The 13,220-nt window shown below is 36.8% G+C and overlaps 1 protein-coding gene across 9 annotated transcripts in view; it reads left to right on the top strand.

The window, feature by feature from the left end:
• Positions 1 to 13,220, top strand: part of LOC117208598 (nucleolysin TIAR) — a 584,542-nt gene that overhangs the window by 446,623 nt on the left and 124,699 nt on the right. For all 9 annotated transcript variants that reach the window (XM_033449833.1, XM_033449835.1, XM_033449834.1 and 6 more), the window contains one exon: positions 1,559 to 1,646. In XM_033449833.1, coding sequence (XP_033305724.1) covers positions 1,559 to 1,646 — 88 coding nt within the window. The remainder of the gene's footprint in view (positions 1 to 1,558; positions 1,647 to 13,220) is intronic.

Consider the following 13,220-nt stretch of genomic DNA (forward strand, 5'->3'; position numbering starts at 1 on the left):
CAAGCTCTTAATTACGGTACAACGAGAATTGTAATGTTTGTCGAAAGCAAATAGATAAAATCAAGAAAATTACTACTTTATGTTTGGAGTTCTTCCACTTCAAACATCATCTTTAATAACGTCTCTATCATTTTGAAGACGTTCAAGCCAATAAAACGACATGTGGCATTAATACGCGATTAATACTTAACCACCGATATCAATACGACGTGCAACTTCCTTGTGATTTCTTCATTTTACTAAAAATTTGCTTTTGTAATATTCTCTGGCAACGAAATTTAAAAAAGAGAGTTATACGAAGACGAAATGTTGACTAATATCTAACAGCGAATATATTACATAATATTCTCATAAACACATTAAGTCGATTTCTGAAACATTATAATCACTCAGTACGTCAACAGAAATTCAGTCTTGTTTTTATTATTTTATTTTATTTTCCATTGCTCCCTGTATACTTTCAAATATCAAAAAGTTCTTTAAAAATATGTAACTTTCGATCGAGTGCTGCGTCTTAAATATTATTCTTGGTATTTTCGGTTTGCTTAACAAACACCGCCGTTCCACAAGGTAAACAGCCCTTAATGCTTTGATGGAAAGATATTTTCGGTATCCCGTTATTTTTACACGACGCAATCTAGACGTTGACTTTCCACCGTGATTCCGCTTCCAATTGAATTTTCTTGTTGAGATACATAGCGGGGTCGGTGTTTCCCGGCGTTCTTTAGCGAGTTTGCATAACAAAGTAAGAACAGTCGGGCGCATTATTAGAATACACGGGATTTTATCTAATGTATATAGCGGGACTAGCCGCCGTTAAATTACTCTTGCAATTTTAATAGAAACAATGAAAGCATGTTTACCCTCGCGTCCAATTTTGTGCTCGCCCGCTGTTCCGCCGGCTCTATAACGCAAAGACTGGCTCGAATATTTAAAGACTAAACAATACTTTGCTTCTGATTTTCTAATTTAAAATTGTTTGCCAGCTGCCGAATATCCCGACCGTGAATTAATTCCGACTATCGTCGTGGTTTTATCAGACCACAAATTCATCCAATCTTCCATGAAACGCAAGGATAAAGGTGTACACGCTGTATACGTCGCTGTTCCAGTGAATAAGTCAATTGTGAAGAACTTTTTATGTTTGCTGTGAATCGCGACAATCCGAATTTGTATTATCGTCTAACGACTGACAAAATTTTTATTTTTGACGAAATAGCAATATATCGTGGAAAGGAAAGATTACGTTTATTGTAATACGAATTAATAGAATGAATAAGGTTGACTGACGAAGCTTAAATAAATCATGAGTTTTGTTTCTATTTGTGGTAGAAAACGTTTTACGTTTTGGCTGCTAAATTCTATTTGTGTAATTTGACGGTTCGGATATTAAATAAAATATATGAAATATATCTTGAAACGTAACAAGGATTTATATATAATTATAAAATAAATGTTACTCCGACTATTCATATTATTACTATATTTTCAACCATTTTTATCGTTACGCTTCTTTTCAAAGAATTCTTTTTAACGATTTCACGTATATCTTTTTCAGAACACTACCACATATTCGTAGGAGATCTGAGCCCAGAGATCGAGACGCAGACCTTGAGGGAAGCCTTCGCTCCTTTCGGTGAAATCTCGTAAGTCCTCTTAATCTCGCTCATTAAAGACGACTTACCGTTCTCTTCGTAGTATACGAGTGATAATATAGCGATATAATGTGAACGCTGATCTTACGTGCATGCAACAATAACTAGCCGTGCTGCGGTTCAGAAACATTTTATACAGCCAAATCTTCCAACTGTCTTTATGTTTGTCCAGTGCACAAATACTTGCATCATCATATATTACGGCTGTCGCGCATAATATGTACAAAGAATAATACGCGTAATTATTTTATTAATTATTACTTGTTTTATTACCTGACAGCGAGTTTGTCATTAGGAATTATAGTCATACTATAGAAGAAGAAGAATGATAATGTCTGAAACGTCTACTTTAACAATTCTTAATCTTGTGTTTCTTTAATTATCATTAAATCACGGTTTTATTTTAATTTGAAATTAAAGCGATATTTAAATACAAAAAAAAAGCTACATTTTCGTTATTGATATTTAATACCAATATTCGATATTTTGCTAATCTTTAATAGAGAGTTTGTGCCAAAAATTCATTTCATAGAAAGGTAGATTTGTTTCAATTTCTCCAGGTAGTTGCTATATTATCGATATAAAGTAAAGATGAGGCCAAGTGGAAGGAAGATTGTAACAGTAGGTATTTTCAGGATGGATACATTCTATAGTATACTCGAAATGTGTCAATATTCCTGGATAACTTTGTACAGTGTACAATCAACTCTATTGTTGACAATTGTATTGTCCTCTTCTGTTGATTCTAAGAGAAAGGACCAACCGTTGCAGCTAAATTGAGCAAATTCTGTTTGAAGTATGGGAAAGAGAAGGAAGATCTGAATATTTCGTTTTATCAATCTCGCAGATTTCGCCGATCTATTTCCTCTTCAACGATCGTTATGCATTGACGTTTGCACGTTTAAAAAATACGATGCTGGGTTATTGGTCGAATACGCACGGTTTTCAATGTCTAATAGCAAACACGAACAGAAAGAGAGGAGGAGAGAAAAGAAGAAAAAGGACGGTACGAATCGTATGCGGTTCCATATGTAAATCATAAATTCGTGCAAGCGTCGATGTCACGCGTATTTTTAATTTAACATCGCAACGTGAGATATATTTTTTCCCTCGTACGCACGTGGTTGTTTAAATATTCACTGCGCTTTCAGTCGTGAAATCACATTCGCCAAAGTGTGTATAGTATTTTGTTATCGTGCCTGCATGAAATATTATATTTCGCCGCCGCGTGGAATTCCATGCCTGAGCCGTAAATGATATTAACCATTTGCTGATATTTTAACATCGAAATGACAGGCGCATATTGATCGAATTCACGCATAAAAAAAAAACTCCATCAGCAGCGAGATCACGATTTTATGTCATCGAGCCTAGCCTGCATTGAATATTTCGCAATGAATTACGTGTTTTCACTATGCACATTGCACCGTAATAACGATTTTCTTATACCCTCTATTTTTTATTATTATTATTATTTATTTACACTCTCGGACTTATAACGAGATTTATGGAACAACGTAGTTTTACTTTTTCTCAATTCGCAGAAACTCCAAATTATTCCGCGGTCAGTTGGGGTGCATCGTGCAATTATTATATATGTACAGTATCATTGTCTGGGAAGTTCGTCACTTTTTTGACATTTGACTTTTTTGACTTTTTTGATGATATATTCTCTTGTGGATTTGTTGAGATTAGGAGAGAATTATTTATTATGAATTTCTGTTACATAATGAAATACTATATAAATAACGGTCAAATATGGAACAAATATTGCTTCCAATTAGGCAATAAATGCACCAATTGAAGCGAAGAATCAGAGATTGATCAGTGCAAAATAGAAAATCTAATTGCCGATTATTAACAATTTGTAACTGATACGATTGACGATCTCAAAAAAATAGTTCCTTAAGACGTTCGTATTATGAACTTAATTACCACAACATAGTTATCTACGATAGTTAACTACGATCTAAAATTCATTTGCGCCGTTTACAATTCACGATACAATTTACATACGCTGTTTACAATTTGCAATTTTACGATAGTATCGAGCAGTACCGTTCATGAATATGCTACACAAAATTGTATAACATCCATTACAAAAATATTTGCAAGATTATAAGAAGAGCGCGAAGAATTATCATTTTATCCTCCGACACGTAGTGTTCCCACTGACACGTCTGAAAACTATGAAAACAGGTGAGAACTTTCGACAACATTTTCGACACATTAAATTGCATTTCGACTCTTCGCAAAGACAAAAACAAAATTGACATTTTCAAATCAATTTGCCAAAGTGAAGCGAAATGTTCGAGGTAATCGTATATCGCACGAATCCGATAAAACGAACGAAACTTGACAAGAAAGGGGAAAAATAACAAAAAAAAAACCAGCGAGAAGCTTTAAGAGAATTAAAAAAAAAACCTAATCTCGAATAATGCACCTATATCTCCGGATACCCGTGTTCGATCGTGGAATGGGGCTTTTCATACGCGCAGCGTTCCACCGTCAAAAAGAGAGGGTAGCGGGGAAAAAAAAGAAGAAAAAAAACCCAAAAATAGTGCTCGTTTAAACCCTGACATTTGGTGGTACTCTTAATCTCCGAAATCCCCGTGTATCTCCGGGAAGCATTCGTTTGACAGGAAAATCCGGCGGTAAGTTCCGAGATCGTGGACCTCGATGTGAAATCCGAACTTAGGGTGACATTCGCGTTTCGGCGGCGAAACAGCTGGAAGTAGTAGGTACAGTTCGCGTCGCTTGCCACAAGGAGACGGCAGAAAAATGGGGCCCTCCGGTAAAATCGATTCAAACTCTCTCCACGAGTACCTAAGCCGCGCTTTAAAAAGCTAGTGAAAAATTGCCAGCGGTTTTCCTCTTTCATTTTGTTTTCCCGCGCCGTCCTCGTGTCCCCCACCTCCTCGTCTCTCTAACCGTCGTGTTTCCACCCCTGCATGCTGCCAACCCCTTGTCGGCCCCACGACCGCCTTACCCTCTTTCTATGCACCTTCCACCTCCGGTTTCTTTTTCTTCCGCTCCCACGTTGCACACTCTTTCTTGACCGGCCTGCGCCAGAAACGCTTTTCTTATCCAGCTCACAGTGTATGGCAAACACTTCAGATTAATTGTATGCTCTCCCTGTGGCTGCCGATCGGTCCGTCGCTCGACACCTTCGCAAAATCGGTTGTCGAGAATTCTGCCACCCTTAATCGAAATACCCTATCCATCATTTCGAACCAACGGAGAAAACGCCAAGTTTTATCATTTTTTTGCCGTGTCTTTGTTCTTCTTCGTTCAGTTTGAAATATTTGATCGTTATTTCGTAACAGTCAGCGTGGTAATAACGTTAACTGAAACATAAAAAAACGAGTACGAGGAATTTCAAATATTTCAACATATCTGGAAAATTGAAAGAATGATAGATAGTCTAGTTGAACGAGTGAAGGTAAAATTTAACTGATCTAACTAGAACGATTTATGATTTTCCGCATTAATGATTCGCATTAATGAACAACAAGGTTCGGAAGATTATTTAGAAATATATATTACGTAAAGTATCACTTAGGATTCTCACGTTAATTCTTCCGCCATAATCTTTGTTTCTAAGCTGCTGCTGGAACCTCTCTAATTGCCCTGAAGAATCCTCGTATCCGTGCAAGGATAGCCGAACTAGCACATATGAATAACAGCCGCTTGTTAGCCACACCAACACGTTGCTGCATTTCTAAACCTTCTACTTTTCAAACGTCGCAGTTACACTCCGCTGAAAAACTCTCCGACTGCCACAATGCAGACAATGACATTTGAGTTTTTAACCCGGAGGGGTTTCTTCAGATTTTACCCGTACTCGTTTGTGTACGTAACGTACACGTTAAAAGAATATATACGCGAAGCCGGAGAATGTATACACGAGCAAATAAGCGTGCGAACGTGACTGGAAAATGGATGATAACGAGGAATCGCGAGCCATAGTGGACAGGATTGTAAATTAGAGGAGGAAAAGTTTGCGAAAAGAATGGAGTAGCGAAAGTACGGGACGAGAACGAGCTTTGAGAAACGCTACATTGTCGTTTATCGTTGCGTATCGTTTCCTTGAATATCGTTTTATGTTCGTGTCACGGTTGTTATCTTTGTGCTTGTTATCATACCGCCGAGAAAGTTAAAGACACATCCGTTTGAATGAAAAATTTGTCACAGTTATAATTAATAGCCATATACTTGTGCAATTCGTTTTATCTTTCGTTTGATCAGTCGAAGTCACTTTGAATTAGTTATATTTTTCCAGTCAACGCACGGTTAACGAAAATATTCAATTTACGATATTCGTCGTGTTAGCATGTTCGTTAGTTCTTTTCTGAACTTTTGAATTTCCTAAAAATTATTATAAAAATATGAAATTTAAGAGATTTGTATTTATTCTGATAAGATTAAAATATATGCAAATACGTATCGCGTTCAATAAATCTTCTTACATTGTAACATGCACGATGTCTCGTAATTGCTAGTACAAACGGGAAGCGGATGGAAGTTCTATGCAGAAAAAAATGTAGAACCGTAGAATAATATTTTTTTGATACGATTTGTTTTCGAAAAAATTGGCTGCAAATATTTGCGTTGTAACTGTCAAAGTCAACGAAAACAAAGTCCCGGATGAAAAAATTCTGCTTTGTTTTTTTTTTTCCAATTTTTTTGTACGTATGTACGGAACCTTGTTTTGCTTGTATCACAATTGCAAGGCGGCTTTCTTATTACTACTTCTAGTAGGAAATTATTTCATGGCGATGTATACATGTATATGGTGTGCAAATGTGCAGAATCGCTTGGATAAATATATAAACAGTTATTCGAGAAAGGTTAATTACCATATTATTTTATCCGAACATATTTTGACCGAGGTTTACACTTATTATTTTAGAAGATGTAGAATTTATTATAATGATGTTACATTAAACGTGGTTATAGCCCCTTTTTTAACAAGTAATGTAATTTAGAATTGGAGACGAAAAAATGTGTAATGCGGTCATAAATATTAATGAGAAGCACGTTAAGCTACATTAAGCTAATTAAGAAATATATGTATTCTAAAGAGGAATACATGTCTGAACTGTGTTGCATAAAATATTATCAACTGTTTTCTCAACGCCACTACAAATAACAATAATATTCTCTTCTCGCGTGTACGTTGAGATTCAGTAGAAATTTTAACATAAAATACGCCATGTCCTCTATAGACTGCGCTTTAAGATAGGGTGATAACTTCGTCGTTTTCTTAAACGAGGTAACGCAAGAATTCTTGCATTCTGAGATATGTCGTTTGACAGTAAGCAAACATTTATACGGATATTCTCTTCGCGTCTTACGAGACTACGATATTATGTTGAATTTTGATATTTACAGTAAGAGAATCGAAACTTATTTTTCGCACTTTGTTATCTTTATCGCGTCCGTTTGGTTCTAAAAATATAAAAAATATGAAAGTTTCGCGGGTATTCCTTTAAAAACTTATATTCCATACAAAAGAATAACCGCTTTAATCGTAAGGACGATCTAGCGCATGTTACGTGTGTCGCATAAAACGATTTAACAAAGCGTAAAATGTTAAGAAGGAACTTTATTGTTTCCCTTGGTAGTTCCCCGGAGAGCAGTCCGCAGTTTCATTCGAATTGCTTTTTAATAAGCTACAGCCAATGTTCGACCTTGGCTACATGGATTTGAAAGTTTTTACACTGAGAAAACTGTTACTTTTCTTACGAATATTAAGTATATTTCAACGTTACTATAACAATAGAAATTTGTTACAATATAATTGCATATACACGAAATCATATCGTCTAAATGTGTCTGCTAAATGCTCTTTATCGCTGCTTTGACATAAAAAGTCTGTGTGTAATAGAAGCAATAAGACTGCAATAGCCCCATGTAACTATTCACTAGAGAGATAGACTTGGGTAGAAGGCATGGAGTTAAACCGCGTTTCAATTAACACATATGTATATACATTCATTACGTGGAGACCAGCTCGCTATAGAAACGACGGCAGCAACGTCTACCTAGAACTCGATACTTCCGGCACGGACCGTGTATTTTAGGCAATCCGGTACAGCGTTAGGCTGTTAATATCGCAGCTTGGTCTCAGTGGGAGAACCAAAGCTCGCTTTTGGGTTTAAATGGCGGCTAAGTAAGCTCTGGCCCCGCTTTTCTCTCTCACCTCCTTTTGCTCCTTCGCTCTTCACTCTTAACCACCCTTCGCCGTAACGCGCGCCAACTAATACGTATAACTGCACCTTGCGGTTGCCACCACCACTGACGCATAGACAAATACGAACGGCAAACCTCTCAAATATCATTTTTCCGCCGTCTTAAAACGCGTATTCACTAGCAAACATATAGCAAGCTTGAGTTATTCGAGCCACCTAAGCTTCGACATTTTTAAATTTAATCTTAAACTTCGCAGAAAATAATCAAACTTGTTGTATATTATGGAACACCGTTAGTCTTCGATCGAATATTAAGCGGATTTTGGACAGATTAATTTTATCGTACAAATATTTGGTCGCTGCTTAACCATTTGGCGTTCCTTGTTCCAATGACGATAGACACTTCATAATCTTATTTTTTATTTTGATTAAAGAATCATCGTGAACGCGACAGACTCTTGAAACAATGGATTTCGATTATTGGTGTAAGATTGCGTGAGGCTACATACTTGACAGTCAATCGTAAATAGGGGTAAAAAATACACCTCTGAGGATTTAATAGATTGGTCAAATCTTTCTTCCAAATAAGATTCTGATGAATTTTTAAATGGATCGTTCAAGAATGTTGGTATAAAAGCTTTGCAACAGACAGACTTTTATAATTACGACCTTTGGACTTAAAATTAGATAGAACTAAATACAACTAATTAAATCATATAGATTTCTAAGGCTGTTTAAACTTTTTTAAGAGTCACAGCTCTTAAGAATTGTTTCTACAGGACTCCCGAACTTAGTGGATATTAGAATTTTGCAGATTTCATAGAACCATGTCGACTTGTGGATTCAGAAGCTCGCAATAGATCACAGTCGTTATTTTTCTTAAGTACAGATATTTAGAAATAAAATTTTTAATTTATATGCTAAGCACCTGACTCTACAATGTCTCTTTCTTTCTTCTCATTCTACTTTAATGTCGCGCAGATTCTAACTTACGATATTTATAATACACGACGGCGTAGTTAACGTCAAGTTCTTTTACGCCTTGCCCGCTTCCTTCTGGCTGCCGGTTAACAACATTTTACTTGGCAAAGTCTGTGAATACTCGCCAACACGTACGCGTACGTGAAAAATAAACAGACAGCAAGGGTAGGAACGAGCGTGATGTCGATATGGTCTCGCGAGGTCGTCACAAGTATAACGAGCAGCGGTCGACGTGTCCCTCGGCGTCGAGGAACACGTTGCCCTGTGCGAGATTTCGTTATTAATATTTAACTGCGCCCCGGAAAGATTAAAAAGTTTCAGGAATTTTAATATAGCCACCCCCGGGGGAGTCGTTTCCATACAGAGACCGTTGCCAGACGCATACGGCCGAGTTTTCCTGCGGCGCTGCGAATAAATGTGTGTACGTGTTCACCAACACGAACCTGGATATTTACGCGTGTGCGCGGACCCGCTGCTGGCCGCTAAATAGCGATACGAACGTCGAGGAGTTGATTCCACGTAATAAAAATGATGAGAGTAAAAGAAAGTGTCCAGCAAAGTCGTTTCGTTGCGTTTCGTTGTCACTTGATCGTTGCGCGATATCTGTTAAGATTGAATTCTTCCCACAGTAGGTTTGTTCTTTCAAAGTACAGCGTGAGATATAATTGGGAAATTTATGTAAAGAAGGAGGTTGAAATAACCTTCTCTTCTATTTTTGTTATTTTGAGAACTGAAAATACAATAGAAAAGTGGATGTACCGTGGAGAATAAAATAGAAAACTGAATGAAATGAAGGAATGGAATTAATGAATAGTTTTTAGCGAAATGCCGTGTAACGACGCTATTCTATAGTATTTTTTTTGCATGAAAATAAGATGTTTAAAATCTATAATAATAGATGTTTTTAAATAAATAGAGTGAAACAGTTTTTAATATGAAATATGTATAATAGAAAAATGTATTGATATTATTATAATATAACAGTTGTTCGAGTCGATTCATTTCCGATACTCGAACAATTCATATTTCAAACAATCGTCTAGGTATTTGAAAAACGATAAAAACGATAGGGAGAGTGTGATAAAACTTCATATTCTAAAAAGTTTTTATATTGTTATTTCCGATAGACGAGATTTTGTGTACTATCGTGCAACGGATGATACAAACAACCATCAAACATTCACTATTATTTTTTTTTGGATAAAGTGATTTTTCCATGCGTCTCGCATGTTTATCTTTATCAAATCATTGTAGCTATCGTTTACGATTGACTGCTATATACAATCCACTTTTCATCGAACTATTATATTGACGAAATTCCAGCCAAATGATAGTTTTATTATTAGAGTCTTGTGTAATGTGACAATTATTTATAATTGTTTGGTTTATCTTTAATTCTGAGTGGATACCATGATCGTCATTAATCCGAGAGAAAATGATCAACTTGTAATTACAATTTCGCTGCTGAACCTGATAGGGGCGACTGAACGTCCACTAATAAATTAGAATCGAAATTAGTAAAATTCGTGAACGTTAGTAACATCCATGAATAATTACCTGCCTTCATGATACCAAAGTGATATACACGTTGAACGTGACACCTGCAATTATAAGATCAAAGATAACACGACTTTATGATACCTCAGTTGCTACAAAGCAGCAAGGAACCTCAAATTCTTCGGTTAATTCTTGGAAATTAGAAATCCTTCTGATAACAGATGAAATTACTAAAAACAATATATATTACAACATATAATCTGAAACATTTAATCTTCAAAATAGCAAAAGAATTCCTAGGTTAATTACGTGAAACGCGGACTACCATATTCTATACTGTAGCAAACAGTCATCTCTGTTTCCATGAAAATTCCTATTTCCAAACAATCAGCTTTCTATTATCCGCAACGCAATTTGCCAAACAAACTAACAAAATCAAATTCTCGGAATTAAAAAGTCAATCCGTGGATTATTTGTAGCGCTAACAGCAGGATTTTACGGACTCTCGTTATCAATTTCGCAGCAGCAGCATGTTTCCATTGATCCAGTGATCATCAGCGGACAGATTCGCGGTGTTGGTTGCTCGTTGTTCGTTAACGCTCGATTGAACGCAATCCCCTACAGAGATGCAAGTATATCGTATCGAAAGTTGTCGAGCTGATCGCAAGGTCGAATCCGACATCCGGCTACTAAAGTTATCCTCTTGGTTCGATTCGCGACCGTACATTACGAGCTGTTGCCGAAAATACACGGTCTCTTTCGACGCGACGTCGTTACGAACCGGCAGTTTCCGATGAAACTTTTCCTTTGATGTTCGTTTTATTGCCATTTGCATCCGACTTTGCTTGTCTGGCTTAGTTTGTAATGCTTGCCGATGCTCGTTTATCCGCGGCTAGTTGTTGTTGATAAGGTAATAATGTTTCTTCGCCGCGAAGAAATGCACGGTTGTTAAATCTTCCCTGCTATCTATCACGAAGTTTCTCACCCCGAAATTTCAGGTATTCGATTCGTAGTTGTGGTAAATTATATGTGTTGGTCGTTTGGTAAATTCGTTTGGATGATAATAATCCGTGTGTGATTTGAATACACGCTACACTGTATTCTTCTTACGGTGGTCTTATTTCGAGTAATATTGTTTCGCATGATAATTATTTACATATTATTGATTTACATATAACGTATAATAATTACGTATATTATCAATGTATGATAAATAATGTATAAATACATCCATGTAACTGGAGAGAAATGGGAAAGTAATTTCATATGTGCAATATAGCTGGAGGGCTGGAGGCTTAGTCATGGCAAGAACTATGAACTGTATAAACACACGCGCGTGTATATGTACTTAAAATTGCAATGTACTTTACATTGAAAATACAGAACTGTATTTAGCATCCGATGTGCTAATCTTCTTATCAAAAGCTATTGATCGAAGATTTTAGTGCAGTATATACATATATGAAGGACTAACTGGCAGAGGTCAGCTTATTGCTTGCAATCTAATCGCTAGCAGAAGCAAACATTTGATTCCCGTGCGCTTACCTTTGCCGTGTAACAGATTTCCAATTACGGTTTCGTGTAATCATTTAGCTACTAATAAGCCAATATGTAAATAACAAAATGTTTCTGTTCGTCACAGAAAAACACGTAATTATGGTATATTGAAAAAAAGTAAAATCTCTGCCTGGAATGTCAAAGCATCAATTATTGAAGTTTAAATAAAAAATTGAATACAACCTTTCACTCGTCGTCTAATGGTCGTCTACTATTAATTTAATTCGACTATTTAAATTAAATAGCAAAATATAATATCGTAAAGCGTATCACTAATTTAACGCTTGGATAATACTCGGAAAGCAACGACGTAAGATCCAAATCGCTGTGCAAACAATGTTTCAATGGTACAGTTATATTTTTCCAATCTCTCAGTCCATTTTTCGAACTTGGATCACTTTTTCCTTTCTTCCTGCTCCTTTTTTCTTTTCTTCCCCCCCCCCTTTTTTTACATCAAACCACTCCCGGCGACAGCAACGAAATTTATGCATGTACGACGATAGAATAATATTTTTACTCTCCTATCGACCCTCCGCGTTCCAGAAATAACACGGTAGTAACGCGGAAAACGCTTTTCAAATGTCCTCCTTAAAATCGCACCAAATACAGCTGCTATTTCTTGGCAGGCATAAAGAAGAGGGGGCGCGAAAAGTGGCGGCGTACCACCGAAAAGATAAAAAAAGAAAGCGAAAAACGGGACTGCTTTACTTCGCAGATCGTCGCCGTTGCAGAAAGGCGTGTAAAGAGGTGACAGAGTTTGGGATGAGGGGAGAGGATGGGAACCAAGAAGGAAGGGTGGTTGGAAAAGTTGACAGCTTCCGAAAGTTTCGACACCCTGTAGAGAAAGCGACAGCTCGATTAGTTTGCAAACGACCGTACTTTTGCCCAAGATCTTTATCCGTAAAAGTACGAACAACTTTCGCATACTATCGGCTAGATAGAGCTAAGGGATACGACTGGTTCAATTGTAATGTCCGGACATAATAATTCAGCTTTCACTGTTTCCTTGTATTATTCCTTTCTTTTTCTCGCCTACTCTCTTTCTCCCTCTTTTCTCCTCCACTTTTGCACTTGTTTTGCTCCTTTGCTTTTCGGGCGCGGAAGAGACTGTTCTTCTTTTATCGTCGTCTTCCTCTTCTTCTTATTCTCCAATCGTGGCGCACAATTGATGAGCAGCGCTCGATAGTTTCACCGATCGAAGTTTTTTAATTGCACCGATACAGCCTGGACTTTTTCAATTCTGCGACTGCCAACGAATATATGTTTTATCGTTTTAATTGAGCTATTTTACCGTCATTATCCGGCGGAAGATCGTCTCGGAGCTGAATTTTTTCTA

This window comes from Bombus bifarius, unplaced genomic scaffold (assembly GCF_011952205.1).
Source record: "Bombus bifarius isolate JDL3187 unplaced genomic scaffold, Bbif_JDL3187 scf7180000008140, whole genome shotgun sequence".
Classification (NCBI taxonomy): Eukaryota; Metazoa; Arthropoda; class Insecta; order Hymenoptera; family Apidae; genus Bombus; species Bombus bifarius.